At 42.6% G+C, this 20939-nt stretch overlaps 1 protein-coding gene across 1 annotated transcript in view; it reads right to left on the bottom strand.

Moving 5' to 3' along the window:
* ripor2 (RHO family interacting cell polarization regulator 2) overlaps positions 1-20939 on the bottom strand; it is a 49210-nt gene that overhangs the window by 12689 nt on the left and 15582 nt on the right. The window contains exons 7-14 of the mRNA XM_039738985.1: positions 19794-19943; positions 17204-17267; positions 11967-12010; positions 11686-11811; positions 8109-8257; positions 6756-6885; positions 5134-5802; positions 2061-2248 (exon numbers count right to left, since the gene is read on the bottom strand). Of these exons, the coding sequence (XP_039594919.1) occupies positions 2061-2248; positions 5134-5802; positions 6756-6885; positions 8109-8257; positions 11686-11811; positions 11967-12010; positions 17204-17267; positions 19794-19943 (1520 nt within the window). The remainder of the gene's footprint in view (positions 1-2060; positions 2249-5133; positions 5803-6755; positions 6886-8108; positions 8258-11685; positions 11812-11966; positions 12011-17203; positions 17268-19793; positions 19944-20939) is intronic.

The following is a 20939-nucleotide window of genomic DNA, read 5'->3' as shown; positions in this document are numbered from 1 at the left end:
TCTTGTTTAAAGTCCTTCTTTTATGTCTTCTTAGTTATGTTGCTTTGCACCCTCCAACACCATAACCTATCATCTCTATGGGGTAAGAGCGAAGACTTTAGATTTGTCAAAAATTTCGATGTCCAGTTTTCATTGGATCTCGATGTTTTAGGGTCCCCTGATACAGAAAACATCAATATCTTGATGATGGGTGTCTGTGTGTTCATCACAGTTTCTCGAGGACAGTCTAGAGTTAAAAGAGCTGGACGGAAAAAAACCTCCAGCGATTTTCCTCAATTATATACCAATTAACACCACTAATTAGACACACTTTTGTTGATATAATTTGAAATTATTTGTTTTTTCAAGATTCAGAATTCTTAATTGTATTTTTGGCTCTGTGCCCTCCCCAACCATAACCTATCATCTATGGGGGAAGAGCGAAAACTTTAGATTCATCAAAAATTTCGATCTCCAGTTTTCGTTGGATCTCAATGTTTTAGGGAGGCCTGATAACAAAAACATTGATATCTCGATGATGGGTGTCTGTGTGTTTATCAAGGACGGTCTAGAGCTAAAACGACTGAACGGAAAAATACCAAACTCGAAACTTAAGCCTGTTATGAGATGACGATGTGCTGATTCGTTTTTTCACCCAAAATCGTGCAACAGAAAGAGGCACTCGAGAGGAGCCCTCAAATGAATTTTTGATAATATCTCAAACATTATGGTAAGTGCCATAACTCTGCAATGGATTCTGAATTCTTCTCGTCAATTGCTATCCTAATGAGCTATTTTATGTTCAGAAAGATTAGCATTAGAGCAGTAAATAATTATTGAAATGTTTTGGAATAATTCTGGTAACTTGGTTCCTAGGGTGTGATGCCTACTGACGCTCATGTCTGAAATTTTTTCATTATTGTTCATTGTTTTTTGAATATCGTTCATTTTATTTTTGTTTAATTACGTATTGTCTCTTACTTTTATTCTATTTGGTTATTATATAGTGTCTGTATGTGTGCTGCAATTAAGTCATGCTCCTTGTGGTTTGTGGGAGGGGCCACCTGTCAGTCACAGTTAAGGCTGGGAATTGAATTCCCAATTTGATTCATGGGGTTCATTTCGACTGTTCTCTGGTGGCTTTTGGTGGTAATTGTGAATATTGTGATTTTGTTTGACTTTTAAGTCCTTTTTGATATTTTTTTTTGTTTGCTTTTTTGAATGTTTTTGTAGTCTTTTTCTTTTTTATTCAATAAATCCTCCTTCATGAAGATTTCTTGTGGCCAGGGCCCCCAGTCTAATGTTAGTCAATCTGGAGTTATGATGCAAGAGTAAATGAGTTCATTGTATTTTCAACCTCCCTGGTCCATGAAGATTTTCTCATCTTCTGCTGGTCCGCAAGTTGAAGGCCACTGCTCTAAAACAATGAAAAGAAACTGTCTGGAGGCTACGGAAATGAGAATATTAAGATGAATTTATGGAGAAACGAAGCTTAATGAGACTAGGAATGAGATAATCAGAGGTAGGGTTCAGTTAAAGTTGGGTAAATCTCTAAAATAAAATACAGGAAAGAAGTTTAAAGTGATACGGACATGTCATGAGAAGAGAGGGGAGATGAATCATGGATACAGAGGTGAAGAGGACAACCAAGGAGAAAGTAAATGGACCATGAGAAGGGGAATCTAAGGGAGAATGGGGTATCAGGTGAAGAAGTGTATGACAGACAAGAATAGAGAAGTCTGGTCAAATATCGTGACCTCACATGAAAGTTTGAAAAGTCTTAGTAGAAGATGTAGAAGTTTTTCTTGGGTGGCCCTATCTGACTCCTTGTTCACCCACTGACTGAATAAGTCAGACCTCACTGAATGATCAAATGAGCACCAGATTTTGAATATGGTCTATCCAAAAATTGTTGTCTATGTGTCAAATTTACTGATTTTCTAAGCCCGAAAATGTCAACTACATTTTTAGATAACCTTGTATTAAAAAAATCAAATAGAAATCGCAGTGGTGCTTCACTACCAGAACACAGAAAGAACTCAGCCACGTCTATCCTGCTTCCACTCCCTCCAGTGACTCACCAGTCCTTTTCGGTATCCATCTCAAGGTACACCGAGGGTGACATGGAACTTCTTTGAAACCCATCCTGATTTTCACCATTTTCATCATCTTCAAAATCGGAGGTGTCAAGGAAGTCGAAACTTTCTAGGGCACTCTCCACGGTGAGGCTCAGACTGGAAGACCTGCTGCTCCGCAAGGACGCCTTACTCTACGAAAAGAGACAATGACAGATTAAGAATCTCTCTCTCTGAATGGTTGACCTCAATGCTTTATTAGTTTTAGATGGGCAGAATAGAATTAACAGAATATTCAAAGATAAGGTCCTCACTATGGTCAAAGGGATGGGGCGGAGACAGACTACGGGGCGGGAGGGGATGTATTGGCGGCCATGTGGCAATTCTGTGAGCCCTTTAGCTCATGAGCAATATGTGAGTGTGTCGGTCCAGGTGGGCTCCAACCTCCCTTGTCAAGTCTAGGAGCATCTTCAACCCGGTCTGTCACAAAAGGTGGCAGCGGTGGGATTCAAACCCATGCCTACTGAGAGATTGGAACCTTATTTATTTTAAACCTGCTCTGCACCGTAGACCTCTTATCACAGTGAGACTGAGCAAGATCTGTGATGTCCTTTGATTTCCAAAGCTGTCTGCACACCACACTGAAAGGATCGACTTGTGTCTACACTGCGCCAGCAGGCATTGGTAAGGCGTTGATCTACGTTTGTGATGGGGACTGTTGCTTCCAATTGTTCCCCACGAACGAGGAATTCCTACTGTAGCAAGTGCAGGTCATAAGCTCGCACTGATTAAGTTCCTACACTTGGTACATACTGATCATTGCAACTACCGACTGGGTGCTTTAGTGAGGTCCTCGGTTCAGCACCTCTGTGGTCGCTCACAGCCTCTGACGGAGCACCTAGTAGACTATTCAGTAAGTGAATGGCTTCTCAAGCTTTTTGTAAGGGAATCAGTGGGAGGATCATTACCGAGCCTCGCGGTCCAACTGACTCTGTATCCCCCCACCAGGCCTTCCCTTTCAAGTTAGCATCCCACCAGACGAAACACGGAACTTAAAGTCACTAAAAAGGGTCCCTGATGTTAAGTCAGTGATTTTAGGCTATAATTAATTTTAACAGATGCGTTAACCCTATTTATATGCCTAATATTAATTAATTACTTTTAATCCATAATCTTAAAATTCAGAACAACAACCCTGATGTTAAGTCAGTAGAATGGGGCATGTTTGTAACCCTATAAGTGATCCGTTTATAAGATTTTTAGATATTTAGATAATTTGTAATTTATGTTGTATTTATTAATATCTATTTTATACCTAATTTTTAAGGTCATGATTTTAGCATAACATAGGATGACATCCTTTTTGGAATCCCTATTGTATGTGGAGATTTTATGGCTTTCTTTGGGTTTTATAGTCTATATTTAAGTAATTTTAGTACGGGAGTTTTACAAATTAGTAAGATTTCATATTTTATTTAGTAGAGATTTCTTTGTCTGGGTCCAAAAATTGTTTACGATTAAATATAATACTCTAATCTGTATACCCCTGCATTTCCCCTACAGGGGAGCATCCTCCACTACCAGGGCAGGATTACGATGAAATTGGGCCTGATGGTGCAACGCAAAAAAAGGCCTATTATTTCTCGCCGTTGGTGCAGGTGCATTCGACACTCGCCGTACATGCGCACTCAGACTGACTAAGGAGCTTTAATTGCTTGCGACACAACCAGCCAGCCTGTTTATCCTGTGATGGAGTGGTGTCCCGTCCAGGCTTGGTTTCTGTTTCAGCATATTGAACATGAATAATAATAACGACATAGTATCGTAACAACTCGAGATTAACATCAGACTATGTAACATCAACATTCAATAGCCATTGTCTGAAAAGTGCACTTAATGCAGAAAACCTAACAATGAAATACACACAATTTCGCAATTCTTTTACGAAGCAGAGTAAGAAAAAATGAATTTGCAGAGACATTGGGTCAAAGTGACTCAGTTCAGCCTCTTGAGGGTAAAAATTTGTCCACGATTTAAATTTTATAATAGACCAGAATCCTGTCGAGGATTTAAAAAATTCTAAACATCCATGCCGGGGCCACGGACCAGCTTTTAGTTTTATCTTAACAGATAACCATTTAAATAGCCACCGATTTTTACTGTACAACTAACTTTCAATGTGAAAAATTCACTACATGGCACTTACCGAACAATAATAAAGTGTCAAGAATCCCCAAGATATTGCAAAAAACGCAGCTAAATTACTAAGTAAACTGTTTAACATAACATTGATAGCATTAACTTGAAATCTTTGGTTAACAATAAACACAACGACGTTATAGTTACGTCACAGCGCAAAGAACAATAGTAACTGTATAATAAGTAACGCTGTGTCTAGGCGTCCGAAAGTCAGACTCCAAATTTCATTCTAAGAATTATTTTGAGGTTAATATAGCAAAGGAAAACTGTTCAGCTTCCGGAAAATTCTCGTCTGTTTTCATCTGGGCCTATTTCAGGAATGGGCCTCATGCTGCAGCATCAATAGCACCCACCTTAATCCGGCCCTGTCCACTACCCTAACCTAACCCCATTTCTCTCAGTGCTTCAATTATCCACGTCCACTGTCTTTTTTTTTTTAGGAACATAACCTTTGTGGAAAACGAAAATTGACTGTGTAAAATTTGAGACACACAGACATGATGAAGAATTTATACCCTTAACAATTATTTAATGCCTGCTTTGTGCGTTTTATTGGTTTTTAACTAAACCTGTTCATTTTTTTTTCCATTTTTCCCATAAATAACACTATTTATTATTTTACCCACAGTTCATGTGTCATGGGAGTATTGCATTATAAACCCTGCTCGTGGATTAAGTGCACGGACTCAAACCTAATAAGGATCTGTATGGGGGCGAGTAGAAATATGTCTTGCCTCAGGTCACATTATCTAACATTCTGGTCCCGATGATCAGTGAGTCCTTGAAATTTCCATCACCCTTACCTAAAACACCTCAAAACAAATTTGTTATTGACAAGCAAATGTCTGTTTATAATCCATAATTGATTTATTTTTTTTACCTTCAACAGATCCTCCAAGCGCATCACCTCCTTTTTCAGGGCCTGTAACTCCGGGTGCATTTCTTGTAGGGATTCTAGCAAGCGACAGACTTCATAAATGGACTCCTCTAAATTCCCCAAGAGAAAACACCTGTGGCTTTGTGCCTGCTGCTTTGGCGGACCGTCGTAGTGCGTCCTGCTGGGGTCCACTAGAGTCTCATTGGAGGCCAGCCTCTGCACCAGCTGCTTGGTAATATTCCCCTCATCGATGTCCAGCTCCACAGGCTTCAGTTCAGACGTGTCATCCGTGTCTTGCAGGAGGCAATCAGAAACCCTGGAGTCTGAATGAAGGTCGTGGCTCATGGGGTCAGACAACAGGGGACAGTGACCAAAAGTGAAAAGTGAAGTCTCATTGTGTCCAAATTCCTCAGATTTTGTGTCATTAATGTCCAACATGTCCTCTTGGATGCTTAAACTAACCGTGGTTTCCTCTTCCTCTGTGGAACGTGATGTTGTGTCATTGTCTGGAGGTGTAATGGTAATCTCAGGATTGCTCTGGTCAAAGTCTGAGGCTGTGCCTATGGACAGCTGGATAGAGTGCCTTCTGGTGGGCTCATTGAAGACCATGGAAAAGTCATTCAGACTGTTGGCTGTGATTCCGTTTTCTAACGAGTCATCAGGAGTAGAAGGCTGAAAAATACAAAGTCGTGTTAGAAATGCAAAGGTGAAGCCTAAGGGAGGTGTGAACAAGAACCCAACGGTCAATCTGACAGAACTTGAGAAGTCCTCGGCTGAGATGGGAGAACCTGTTGGGAGGAACATCTCAGCAATACTCCATGAATCGGACGTAGAGGGTAGAGTGGCTAAATGGAAGCAACTCTTGAGTTGAAAGTGTTACGGCTCTAAAATCATAACGAAAAGGAGCCAAACTAGAATGTACCCTGGACAGGATGGCAGCCCATTGCCAAGCACCCACACACATTTGATCTAACCCACCTGACATGGAGATGACTCAGAGGAACAAAGGGAGGAGGTGCAAAATCCATGGGAGACAGTAAGCATGGTGTTGATTGAAAATGGTGCCATGGTGCCAACCAAAAGTTAGAATTACTACCAGCACGCTCCTACAGTAGCCATGTATCTCTTATCTGAATTTTAATAGATCATTTACAGAATATGCCCTGCGGTGGGCTGGCGCCCTGCCCGGGGTTTGTTTCCTGCCTTGCGCCCTCTGTTGGATGGGATTGGCTCCAGCAGACCCCCCATGACCCTGTAGTTAGGATATAGCGGGTCGGATAATGGATGGATGGATTTACAGAATAAAATCTCATTTTGACTTTCTCATAATAGACAGTGGATTCAGAAAGCATTGAGACTCCCCCACTTTCTGCACACTTTAATGTGTTGTAGTTTCAAATTTGCCAATTTTGCCCATCCAGGTACCCTCAAGAATCCATAATGACAAACATGTTTTCAGAAAGGTTTTTAAACCTTGTTTTAAAATCAGAAACTGAAATCTCTCCTTGTGTTCGTGAAGAAAAGAAAGGAGTGAAAGAAGTAATTTACTGTCTAAAACAGTTAAAGTACTCTTTACGAAAAAGCTCCTTAATTTATTATAAAGAGCTTGTAAAAATGTAACTTACAAAAAAGGACGTGTCGCTAAAAGTGGGCGAGTCGGGGGTGACATGGCTGTAGATGGAGATCCGTCGTTGCAGTGCACAGACTTTTTTGACATTCCCGGTGGGCAGACTGAACTCCTCCAGGTCAAATGGACTGAAACAAAAGAAGTGTTTATTTATGGTACAAAATCTTGAAAAAAATATACAATATGATATTCACGGATACGAAAACAATAGTGGCAGTGGGCACACTTTCTTTCATTTCTCAGTCATTGAGCACCAAAGGGTTTGCCTTCCAGACCAAGTCAACAGCCTAAAAGAAAGGAGTTTTCTTGAATACAAAATGAATTACAACAAACTGTGCTACCATCTAAGATGGAGTTAAATTGAAATAGTCAATGGAGACCTCAGCGTTAACATTTGTAGCGCACCATGCCATGCATATGTCTCTATTATATGCCATTTGGGATTCGTAAAAGCACTGTTAATGTTGGAATGACAAATGCAATGCACATATTTCTGTTATATGCCACGAAGTATGGGATTTGTAAAAGTAGTCTTAAGGTTTGAGGTGCACCATCTGTGGGATTTACAACAGCAATGCACATGTCTCTGTTATAATCCATTTCGCATGGGATTCGTAAAAACAGTGTTAGTGTCTGTGATGCGCCATCTGTTGGAATGACAAACCTAATGCATTTTATAGCTACAAATGATACAATTTTAGTTTCCCCTTGGGGACACAAAGTATAATCTGCCTAACTTTTTTGTGATGTACCATCTGTTGGAATAACAGATGCAATGCACATGTCGCTGTTATATGCCATTAGGTATGGGATTTGTAAAAATATTGTTAAGGTTTGTGATGCGCCACCTGTTGGAATGACAAAAGTAATGCACATGTCTCTGTTATATGCCATTTGGTTTGGGATCCATAAGAACTTCCAGCTTGGACACTGAAGAGTTGCTGCTTTCTATATCTGGCTTGTAGATGGCAGTAGGGTGGTCACTAGGCCAGATTAAGACCCCTTAACAGACAGTTGGTTATACTTTTAACAATGCAGAGCACAAACATGGGGTCGTTTAAGTGGTATTTCTCACTCTTGATTTCAGCACAAGACCCTTGGGGCAGTGGTGGTCCCATCTTGATCATTTCAACTCGCAGATACTCAGTCCTTCATCGAGTAGTGGGGGTGCCCTCCAGGTCACTCTGATACATGGATGTTCAGTCATTTCATTGTCCATTTGGCCGGGTATAAGTGAAAAGGCCCCTTTGGGCGTATCAAGCATTACTTGATGGTGCTTTATTTATAGAAAAGTAATACATTTTGCATTCAATGAGATCTTCAAAAATAACACCTAAAAATGAATACTTACTACCATATGACTTCCAGGTTGAGTTTGATGGTGCCAAGGTCATTGATGTCCACTGCGACCATCTGAGGCTGAGAAGTAAATAAGTTTTTGGTTTCACAAATGACACATCCCACCAAAACGTGGGCAGTAAGGCCCTTTGATTCAACCACCTGCAAAAATAAAAATAGATATTAAATCTGCGATAGAAACACACTAAAGACACATTAAAATAGCATTCAAACTCGGAAAAGACAGATGTTAATAATTTCTAAGACGAAAGGGATGGCAGCATCAATGCATATTTTCTATCTGGGTGTCCCCTTTGTGGTGTGGCTTTTGCAGGCTTTATTAGCACAGATTTCGCCGTGTAGAAATCTTCGAAACTTTGTGCTGACTGTTTTCGTGGTTTACTTTTGAGAGCAGGAGTTGCCATTTTGTGCAGTTTTGTTTTTTGCAACCCTGCCACCACCAAACGGCGTAAGACATCATGTGGCAGTTTTTGGATCATTCTCATTTATCAAAACCCTCCAAATGTTTGAATCGTTTGACATTTAAAACTTCTCGTGTGTTCCCTTTTGGTTTTGGCATTTTGATTTTTCAGCTTTCCGTCTTTGGCTCATGTGAAGGCCCGTGCCTTTCTTCTCACGGTCCGAGTTCTCATGTAGACATGTCTGCCAGTAACATCTTAAATTTGATTTCCGTCCTGCACGGGCAGTAATGACACGTTTCTATATGCGAGTTTTGTGTCTTTGTTTGTCTTTGTTAAGAAAGCGATTTGTGGAGATTTCTAACCATTTTTGTTTGTTCTCACAAAGTTTAGCTTGTATTTCGTTCTGCTTATATGCCACGTGACCGTGATAAGTGTTTCTGTGACATAAGTGGTAGCTACTGTATAAATATGTCATCAATTCCGTGTTTTGTTATTCCTTGCTTGGATAAACTTGAAAAATCTTTAGTGGTCGTTTAGTTCAAGTAGGCCGAGTGCTCAGTTGTGTTTGGTCTTTTTAATCTTTTCTGAGCTTCTGGTTTCGAACAGGCCCGGCCCGAACTATGACTCTTGGCTTGTGTTATTATCTCTCGGTATTTTCTTGTCTCTCATAATAATCCCTGGAGACGCTGTCTCGAAACTGAGCCCAGTTGTTTTCTGTGTAAAATGTGCAGGTGATCAGAGAAGAAGAGAAAAGCAAATGGCCAGAAAACAAACAGAAATAAACCAAACAAATGAAGAAAGGTACAAAACAGCACAAGACGGAAGAGCAGTCTCTCTACGGCTTCTGTGATTATTGCTTATGCATAGAAACAGAAACCATAAGCAGCCCTGGCCACACATAAAGTGTCGTGTCTCAGCCTCAGTTCCTCACTTGGTTAGGGTTCAGATTCATCTCGTCTCTTTTGATTCTGTGATTTATGTTGTGTCACACACGTGTGACTAAGAAGGAGCTGAGCGGACCAAGTGGAGGTAATTACCCACCAGGCCAGGGGGCGGCAGGGTGCACTAAACCTACCTCTGTTATCTCTACAGACCAAATCTGGGAAAACCTGCCGGATTTAACATCACTTCTGGCACCCTGACTGACGTCACACTTCCGGTTCCTGGCTTATAAAGCCGCCATTTTCTAAAACATCATCAGTTCAATCCTGGAACTCAACTTGACAACAGCTTGCTTTCTTTAAACCTTTTGCAGCCAGGTACAATATACGGTTATTGTGTCACCTGAAAGTACACATCTAGTCAGGTTGTATGGTCTCGGTTTACAAAGCCACATTCTAGTGGCTTGTACTTCACTAGTTATAATAAAATGTATTACCCATAATACATAGTTCAAAGTGTAGCTCTTTCTCTTGCCTGATGCTTCACTCTGTCCAGTTGCCTAAGGTTATAGGGGTAAAGAAGAGAAGTGGGGAGGAAGTGCTGAACTGAAGTGGTGTCTGACCACAGAGTGCCACGAGTGAAGCATTTTGGTTAAATCTAAACGAGAAATGATTTCTCTTCGGGGCGGAGTGGTGGCTCTGAGGCTAAGGATCTGCGCTGGTATCCAGAAGGTTGTCGGTTTGAATCCCCGTCACTACTCTGCTGGGCCCTTGAGCCCTTAACCTGTAATTGCTTCAGGGGTGCTGTACAATGGCTGACCCTGCGCTCTGACCCCAAGGGGTTTTCGAAAACTAACAAATTCCATCCATCCATCCATTATCCAACCCGCTATATCCTAACTACAGGGTCACGGGGGGTCTGCTGGAGCCAATCCCATCCAACAGAGGGCGCAAGGCAGGAAACAAACCCCGGGCAGGGCGCCAGCTCACCGCAGGGCATATTCTGTAAATGATCCATTAAAATTCAGATAAGAGATACATGACTACTGTAGGAGCGTGCTGGTAGTAATTCTAACTTTTGGTTGGCACCATGGCACCATTTTCAATCAACACCATGCTTACTGTCTCCCATGGATTTTGCACCTCCTCCCTTTGTTCCTCTGAGTCATCTCCATGTCAGGTGGGTTAGATCAAATGTGTGTGGGTGCTTGGCAATGGGCTGCCATCCTGTCCAGGGTACATTCTAGTTTGGCTCCTTTTCATTATGATTTTAGAGCCGTAACACTTTTAACTCAAGAGTTGCTTCCGTTTAGCCACTCTTCCCTCTACATCCGATTCATGGAGTATTGCTGAGATGTTCCTCCCAACAGGTTCTCCCATCTCAGCCGAGGACTTCTCAAGTTCTGTCAGATTGACCGTTGGGTTCTTGTTCACACCTCCCTTAGGCTTCACCTTTGCATTTCTAACACGACTTTGTATTTTTCAGCCTTCTACTCCTGATGACTCGTTAGAAAACGGAATCGCAGCCAACAGTCTGAATGACTTTTCCATGGTCTTCAATGAGCCCACCAGAAGGCACTCTATCCAGCTGTCCATAGGCACAGCCTCAGACTTTGACCAGAGCAATCCTGAGATTACCATTACACCTCCGGACAATGACACAACATCACGTTCCACAGAGGAAGAGGAAACCACGGTTAGTTTAAGCATCCAAGAGGACATGTTGGACATTAATGACACAAAATCTGAGGAATTTGGACACAATGAGACTTCACTTTTCACTTTTGGTCACTGTCCCCTGTTGTCTGACCCCATGAGCCACGACCTTCATTCAGACTCCAGTGTTTCTGATTGCCTCCTGCAAGACACGGATGACACGTCTGAACTGAAGCCTGTGGAGCTGGACATCGATGAGGGGAATATTACCAAGCAGCTGGTGCAGAGGCTGGCCTCCAATGAGACTCTAGTGGACCCCAGCAGGACGCACTACGACGGTCCGACTACTGTAGGAGCGTGCTGGTAGTAATTCTAACTTTTGGTTGGCACCATGGCACCATTTTCAATCAACACCATGCTTACTGTCTCCAGCTAACAAATTCCTAATACAAGAAATTGTATAAGGCGAAATGAAAGAAATAAAGAATAAAGATAAATAATATAAAGGGGAGAATAGGGTCAGTATAGGACCCCAGAAAATAAAACTGGGACGAAGGTAAAAGTCAACAAAATCATTCACCACATGACAGTCTGTGGTTACCCAGACGAGAGGACATTGACGACACAGCACCTTGATCGTGATGCGATCCCGAATCATTGGTAGGAACACCATGTCTTCTCCGTCCCAGGTTTGCTTTGCATTAACTTCGATCTTCCCTTTCATTTTCCAACGCTGTCGGCCATAGTGCATAAATATCTAGGAAAAAGAAATTGGGTTAACTTGCGTCGGCACATGAAATTAAGGCAGTGGGATTCCAACTTATGGTCATTGCTGACTCATTCCAGTTGATAGCTCTGCTTGTCGCTGACGTTTGAAGAAACTTTTTTTAGTGAATTAAAGGCGGCACTTACTTCGTACTGATCTCCTGGGCAGAGACGAGCAAAGCCAGCAAGACCTGTGCATGGACACAATCAGAGAAAGGCAAGTAAATCCACATTTGAATGCATTTACAGTATCAACAGGCACCACTTTGTTATATTTTAAAGCCCATCAGTCCACAGTCAGACCCACTTAGACGTGGTGCAGGATTGCAGAGGCGAGAGCCTATCCCAGCAACCCCAGCGCTTGACGAGCGTCTGAGCCTCACAGGGCACTCGCATGCGCGCGCACACACACACACACACACACACACAGACAGAAACTCGACAGTGCCACCCAAAGATTCACAAACATCTGAATTAGAGTAAGCCGCCCAAATTCAGGGTGTTTATCAGAAATTTAATGGCTTAATTCATTACAACATTAGAACACTCGAGACGAGAACAGGCCATTCAGCCCACCAACACTCGCCAGTCCTGTCCACTCATTTCTTCCAAGAAAACATCAAGTCGAGTTTTGAAAGTCCCTAACGTCTTACTGTCTACCACACTTCTTGGTCACTTATTCCAAGTGTCTATCGTTCTTTGTGTAAAGAAAACTTCCTAATGTTTGTGCGACGTTTACCCTTCACAAGTTTCCAACTGTGTCCCCGTGTTCTTGATGAACTCATTTTAAAGTCTTCGTCTTGATCCACTGGACCGATTCCCTTCATAATTTGAAACACTTCAGTCAGGTCTCCTCTTAATTTGAACTCTAAAGGCTCCGCTCTTTTAATCTCTCTTCATAACTCATCCCCTGTAGTCCTTTAATCAGCCTAGTCACTCATCTCTGGACCTTTTCTTGTGCTGCTATGTCCTTATGGAGACCCTCACTGCACCCAGGACTCCAGATGAGGCCTCACCAGTGTGTTATAAAGCCTGAGCAGAACCTCCTGTGACTTGTACTCCACACGTCAAGGCGCTATATAACCTGACAGTCTGTTAGCCTTCTTAATGGCTTCTCAACACTGTCGGGAAGTCGATAGCTTAGAGTCCACTACGACTCCTAAATTCTTCTCATAAGGTGGACTCTCGATTTTCTGACCTCCCATTATGTATTAAGACCTCACATTTTTACTTCCTACATGTCATACTTTACGTCTACTGACATTAAATTTCCTCGTCCACAAATCTGCCCAAGCCTGTCTGCTGTCCAAGTCCTTCTGTGATGAAATAACGGATTCCAAATTATCTGCTAGTCCGCCTATCTTGGTATCATCTGCAAACTTAACCAGCTGAGGTGCTTAAGTGTATCATAAACAAGAACAACAGATAATAATCATGTCATGTCGTTTTCTAACCAGCTTAATCCAGACCAGGGTCTTTTCTGGAGCCCATCCCAGCTAGCATAATGCGCAAGGCAGGAACAAACCCTACACAGAGTGCCAGTCCTTCACAACACACAGCAGCCACACACACTAAGTGGGCCGGTTTAGCGCTGCCAGTCCACCTAACCTGCACGTCTTTGGACAACAGGAAGAAACTTGGAGCCCCTGGAGGAGATCCACACAGACACGGGGAGAACATGCAAGGTCAATGCAGGGAGGGACCCCGGGACGTGAACCCTAGTCTCCTTACTTTAAGGCACTAGGCCACCATGCCAGTCAATACGAATATTAACAAAGCATTTTATTTATATAGCGCCTTTCCCATGCTCAAAGCGCGTCACAGGAATTCAGAAAGAACAACCAGGCATATACAACATAGGATACAAATAATATCTGTATAAGACATATAAATACAGGATATGCAAAACATCTAGAAAAGAAAAACCTGAATAGATAACCGAATTGATGATGTAAATATGAATCATCGTGAGCGTCTGGACGGAGAGGGTAAATGTCACGAAGGGTCAAACACTCCGCGCAGGTTCAATGGCTTCCCGAAGAAATGCATTTGACGTTGTTGATTTTTTGAAAGAATGAAGCGAGTCGGCTGATCTCATTAATTTAAATCCTTTGTTTTTAGCTTGGTTTACCGGAGGCAGACATACTGCAAAGATGGGGCCTGTGGCAGCAAGAGGCGATTTTACCAATCCGTGCACCAAATAGTCAGTTGGCCCAGGGCTGGTTAAACGATTGAATATCTGGGAAATGATCAACCGTGAGTTGAAATGGCCAATAAACCAAACAGTTGCTGACCCCTCCACTTGATGAAAGTCTTGGACTGAAATCAAAAATGAAAAATGCAGCACTGTATAAAATGACCAGGTAGGTGTCTGTGTGCTGCATTGTCAAAAGTATAATGAACTCTCTGTTGAGGAGGTAAGTCACTCAGGGGCCGGTGGGGGGTCTTAATCCGGCCTACAGTACATCGGGGTAATGATTATGGGATGGAACGCCTCCATCTCTTCAGCACCGTCAGCTACAAGAGACAATCATTTGACCAGCAGACGTGCAGCGTGAAGGCGAATCTCCAGGCAGCCGAGTTCTTATGGTGACACTAGAGGGCGCCAGAGTGCTATTGTTTGCTCGGTTTTCTTGTGACTCGATGAGCCGCCAGTGAAGCCGGGGTTTTACTCAACCTTGTGGGGTGCCAATTGAGGGTTGCGCCCTCCTGGTGAATCGACCGCAATTTGTCACAACAGGAAGGGGTGTGTGGCCCTCCTTCATGAATCAATGAGCACGACTGTCACTGTCGAACCGACGTGATCACCGGAACATTATAAAAAAAAAACAAAAACCTCACGACCCACTGATTAAGAAACGTTAAATTAACTCGTATTTTATCTTTCCTTTACAACATAACAGAGGAGTAACGCATTTATATAAGGCAATATGAATAAAACAAAGAACCGCCATCTCGTGCACAGATGATCCCGCTATGTCTCTTTTTCACAATAATGACAGCAAACGAGAAACGCGCTTCTCTGTCACCATAAGCAGCATCACTTCGAGCAAACTCGTAACTTCGAACAACGTCTCCAGCCCCACTCCAGCTGGCTCCACTTTGCCCCTCGCTTCCTCGAGGATGTCAGCCTCTGCACGCCCACTTAATGACCGTGTGCGGTGCCATTGTGAAGGGGGGAAAGTGAGGACATAATAACCGTTTGAGCGCTCGCTCGGCTCCTCTGCGGCTCTCGCTATCCAATTAGCGGTCGTTCATTTGTTCAGACATAAAAGAGACAGACAGGCCTCTGATTGTGCCGGGCGCCCTTAACATCGCTAAGCGGCTTTCGTCTGTCATTTCCTCCGTGGCCAGGAATATGCAATGAGCACCTGATTAGGATCCAAAGATTAGGCTCACTTACTTGTTGTCAAATTAAATGCAAGCGGCCCATTTCAATTGCTGTAATCATTTTAAATTTGAACTCCACTACTGGACATTTATTGTATTATCAGATGTCAGGCCAGTTCCAGATTCTTCACCGCTGCCTGGGGTGGGTCCTCAGGTACTGGGACTGGGGACTGGGGGCTGGGGATGGAGGGGTACCGAAGACAGGGTCGGAAAACTTACATCATTGGGACTTATCAGTTATTTATTTTTAAGAAATTTGCCAAAATGTCTAAAACGTCGGTTTTTGATTCGTCATTCTGAATGTCACTTGATGAGGGGAAAAAAACGATCGGAAACGATTTTAACAGGATGCCTCGACATAAGAAAAATGTGTGAAAAGTAAAAGTGGTGTAAAGATTTTCTGAAGACGCTGTAGATGCATTACATAACCGAAAAAAAACAATTACGTAAAAAATTAAGTAAATGAAATATAAAACTTAATAGCAAAAAATCTATCTATCCACCTGAACACTAAAGTCTGTGCGGTCAGTACTCTGGAGCAATGTGATTGGTCAGTTTGGCTTTGGTGACGTCTCGTGACGAAAGAGGGAGACGCACGCAGAACAGTTCAGGTGTGTGAGCCACGCAGAGAGAGTCGCCTGCGGAGACTGCAAGTGTTAAAAAAGCGGACACTTGGCGCCTCGAAAATGATGGCAGAGTCTGGCAAGAAGGTCCGACAGGATCGGGCTCGAGAAAACGAGAGCCGGTGAAGAGACGTTCGCACAGATAAGAGAGGAAAGGCGCTGAGGGTACATGTAGGGCAAGAGATAGCAAATGCATTTTTAATTCTACTGTTGTCCGTTTTTCGAAAGTTACAGCGGCTAGTAAAAAAATATTTAAACAGCAAGAAGATTAAATAAACAAGGCACAAAGCTGAGTCAGGGCAACAGCCCAGACTGTACCGTAACACTCGCAACGTGGTAAGACATATGCATTTGAGTTAAAACATCGTTAAGTAAATCACTTCTGGAAAAATCCATGAAAGGGTAAGATTAAATATTTTTCTCAGGCATCACTACAAACAACCCGGGGCAATTAACAGATAAAAAAAAATGTGTGGATAATTCATTTAATTCGTTGGAACATTCATTCTTCGGTCAAAACTTAAAATTGTAATTCCTCGAAGGGCCAGAAGAGGGCAGCCTGGTTCTTGGTACAAGTTCTCGAGTTTATCTGGAGACGGACGCGCGCGTATGCGACAGACTTTAATAAGTTAACACCTTTAAAAACGATGTGTTTGTTCTACACACATTTACGATGGTAGTTAATATCTGTCAGTTCTGAACAGACATACTCTGAAAGACCTGCGACAAGCCATAAAATAAGCCCGTCGGTGTGCTGCCATGGAGGAAGCGAGACGTAATCAGTGAGGAATGACGAGGTGCCGAAGATTAAATGGGTGTGTGGAGCCGAGCCGAGGCTGTCTGATCAGTCCACCAACAGTCAGAAATCGGAAACACTAAAGACTTAATAAGGAAATCACATCTAAAATGTAAAAAACGGACCCTGATCAATTAAAGGGTGGATGGTTTAAAAGTTAAATAAAACTGCATGGGCCCGACAGAAATATTCAGGAAGCCGCACGTATTCACGCTCTGATTTGGGAAAAAAAAAGTTGTAAAAGGTTATGTTTCCAGGACTGCACTTTTACTGCAAGTCCTCATTTATTGCACAGTTGGGTCCATCACATCACCTCGGCTGACATGTTAATTATTATGATTATTATTGCCTGCTTTCACAGTTAGTCTGCGATAAAGAGTCGCTATTAACGAAAACAAGCGCAGTCCTCCTCGCAGTCGACTCAGAATTGTTGACTCACCTTCTTCAAATGTTACAAAGTTAAAGGTAATGGAGGCCACTTGAGTTTATGGGTTCAATCATCAGAGAGCGTTCAGCACGCGCCGCTAATCTAAAAGCATTTCTGAAGAGAAAAGGTTACCCGTCGTCATATCGACCTTTCATTTTAATGTGGAATTCTCCCAACAGGTTCTGGAGCTCCCCTTCAATGGTGCACATGTTCTGGAAAACAAAACGAGACACACGAGTCACCCTGGATTCATGGACTCAACACTCCCCTGACAGACAGAAGGTGATATTACATTCAGTCCATTTTAAAAAATGAAAGCCGTGAGACACGACAAGCAAGGCATAATACCATTGTTCTAATTAAGCTTTATTAAGTGGTGGAGGAGATAATAACAGTAAGACCCCTCATCGAGATGTCAAATGTGCAGGGCCATCAGCCACAGAGACACCAGGAGTCCCTCCAGCTCTGTGGACTCTGCTGCAACTGCCTATAGTTATGCCACTTGATTTACCTGTTTGTCCGCCTGGTCATTGTGACCCCCCTAATCATCCCCTCAGTGTCTTCTGTCACCCCATCACCCCCTAATAGCTAAGGTGTGGTGAATGTACTGGCGCAGGAATGGCTGCCATCGCTTCATCCAGGTGGGAGCTGCACACAGTCAGCAGTACATAAAGACATACTGCAGGGAGGGTTAGAGAAACACTATACTGTATAAGCATAAATTATTATTATTATCATCATCTAATTATATAGTGTTGCTTATATCTGTCCATTGTATGGTACCGTTTTCTGTCTATCCATCAATTACATAATGGTTTATTCTATCTATTTTATAATGTCTTTTCTATCAATCTGTCTATTATATATGGTCTTTCCAATCTATCATGCTTCTGTCATATCACTATATAATTTCTTTCCTAGCTATTATATATCACTTTTACATCAATCCAATGTAATATAATGTGTATCCATTATATAGCACCTTTCACATCTACCTATCAATTATATAGTGCCTTTCCTATCTATTATATAGCACCGTTCACATCCAGCTATCTGTCTATTGTATCTAATCCTGCTGACTATACTAAAATTAAATTCTCTTAGCCTACCCACTATGCTAAATTTAAATTCTTATCTATCTATCTATGTATCTAGTCCTGCTTACTACACCAAAATTAAATTATACCTATCTATCTATCAATCAATCATATAGTGCCTTTCACATCTATCTACAGTATCTAATCCTGCCGACTATACTAAAATTAAATTGTATCTATCTTATCCTACCCACTATGCTAAACTTAGATAGATAGATAGATAGATAGAATTTAAGTTTGGTGTAGTAGGCAGGATTAGATAGATAGATAGATGGATGAAAGGCACTATATAAAAGATAGATAGATAGATAGATGAAAGGCACTACATAATTGATAGATAGATAGATAGATGGATGAAAGGCACTATATAAAAGATAGATACATAGATAGATAGATAGATAGATAGAATTTAAGTTTGGTGTAGTAGGCAGGATTAGATAGATAGATAGATAGATACATTCTTATCTATCTATCTATTTAGTCCTGCCTACTACAGCAAAATAAAATTCTATCTATTATATAGTGCCTTTCATATCCATCTATCCGTTGTCACACACATGCGCATTGGAGGCATCTAAACGGCTTGAGTGAGGGCAATTTCGAGTCAGGGATGTGGCAGCGTGCACTGATTCTTTTTCTCCTTGGCCTGCAGACCATTCACGGGAGACTCCACCTGGCCCTGTTGATGTCACGTCCGGGCTTGAGCCTATGGCTGAAGACCCTTATGAGCCCAACCCCTCTGACTTCACTTCCTGTCTTCCCCTTTAAAAGCCTCCACCTTTTCCTTATTCCCTCAGTTCTGTATTGGACTCGGTTTTGTCCACATCAGTGCTGTTATATATTTTTGCAAGTTTGCAGCCAGGATACCAATATACGGTCGGCTGCCCCAAACCTTGCTATGGCTCTGTGTGGAGCTTCTGACACCATCTATTAATCAAATCCTACCAACTACGCTAAACTTAAATTCTATCTATCAATCTATTATATAGTGCCTTTCACATCTATCTATCTTTGTGTCTGTTTAACTTTCACTCAGACACCAAGGGAGTTGCTGAGAAGCAGCCCTCTGGCACTCAGGATGGTCTTTTTTGTCTGCTTTGGATCTTTAGAACATTTGGTTTGAGTCCCGGTCAGATCGTTGTCTTTGTGGAGCTGACACTTTCTTCTCCACATGGCACATTCAAGTAAGACTGTCCCTGTCCTCTGTTTGCGTGACAGTAAGAACGCTCTGCAGCTGTCTAAGCCCAGGCCTCCATGACGTTTTCTCGGACTGCTCTGCTTTTCCACCTGCGGCTTTAACTTGTGTGTGTTAATGCGATCATCCAGTGTGCTTTGGCCAGGGCCGCGGCTTCCTAGGATTTCAAATTGGATTAAGCGGAATTCGATAAACGAGTGGATAATCTCTTGGGGTGGCTGTCTAATCCCATTAGCTGCTCCAGCTGACTTAAATTACTGGCACAGCATTTCCAGGCTCGAATTGAGCCCATAAAACCAAATAACCACCACTGGAATAGCAGAAGCAGTTACTGAATTAGAAAATGGCCGGGATTTTGACCAGTGAAGTGTTTCTCTAGCAGAACATGGCGTTGTGGCTGCTGCTGCTACTTGAAACTTTGATTTGATTTTTTTTTTCTTGCATACCTCGCTGTATTCCTTTTGAAGCCTGCTGATCTCCGCCAAGCTCTCCCGGGCGCGTTTGGTGCAAGGCGAGACAGAAAAGGCGAGCTTCATCTTGCAGGCTCCATCGTAAAGTCGCTTCTGAATGCAGAAAGCTTCGTAGAGTTCATCCACCTTGAAATCAATAAGCAGAGATCAGGAAACGTGTGAGGGACGGGATGTGGGAGTTGGGGCCGTTGTAGCTGCTCATCACTTCATCTCGACTCTGGTAAGCAGAATTACAAAACGGAAAACAATGGCGACTCCCGCTTAGCCAAAGCCTGTCATGGCAGTTTAAAATATCACAGAGATCGAGTGCCCACCCATTGAACTCAGCAGCATGAAGCTTTGCATTAGCTGATAACATAAAGCCCCCCCCACCCAAGTTCATCGGAGGTCATGAAGGAAGGATGCTTATCATGGGCGTAAATGGGATGCCAGGGCTTGTTTGGCTTATGTAGAAGTGTGGTGGCCATGTTGGTGATGTGTCGTTTGTCACAGGGCACCAGCTTGCAGGTCCTGTTCTGCTGGATGTGCTGAATGAAGAAACAAAAGGACCAGAATAGGAAACGTGGTCTGTAATCAGAGCAGCCATCGTAACTGGAAATTCAAAGAACTGTCGTCTAACCTCCGATACGTAACCCAGAAATCAAAAGTTCAAAAGAACAAAACAGTATAAACCACCGCAGATATAAAAAAAAACAAATTCACCACCATTCAAAACCTCCAAGGGAGTGAAATCAATTAGCGATAAAATATAACAACAATTCAAAGATAAATTATGATTCGTAATAAATAATTGACAACCAAACGCTGTGACTCGGTGCCATCTATCGCTGCCACTGCCGAGTGCAAAATGGCAGGAATGAGGATCGGCACCTCCAAGTCCAAGGTCATGGCTCTGTGGACCGCTCTCTCTCTCAGGATGGGACCACCGACCTTTATGGAGAAATTCAAGTATCTCAGGATTTTGTTCACGAGTGATGGAGAACAGGGAACATGAGGCGGACAAGGGAACTGGAGCGGTGGCAGTGTGTTCTGCAGATGCCCTGCTGGTCTATGGTGGTGAAGCGAGACGAGTCTAAAGACCAAACCCTCGGTTTACCAGGCAATCCACATCCCTGTCCTCAG

Source organism: Polypterus senegalus, chromosome 16 (genome assembly GCF_016835505.1).
Source record: "Polypterus senegalus isolate Bchr_013 chromosome 16, ASM1683550v1, whole genome shotgun sequence".
Lineage (NCBI taxonomy): Eukaryota > Metazoa > Chordata > Cladistia > Polypteriformes > Polypteridae > Polypterus > Polypterus senegalus.
The sequence above is the reverse complement of the archived record's forward strand: the minus strand, read 5'-3'. Positions and strand labels throughout refer to the sequence as shown.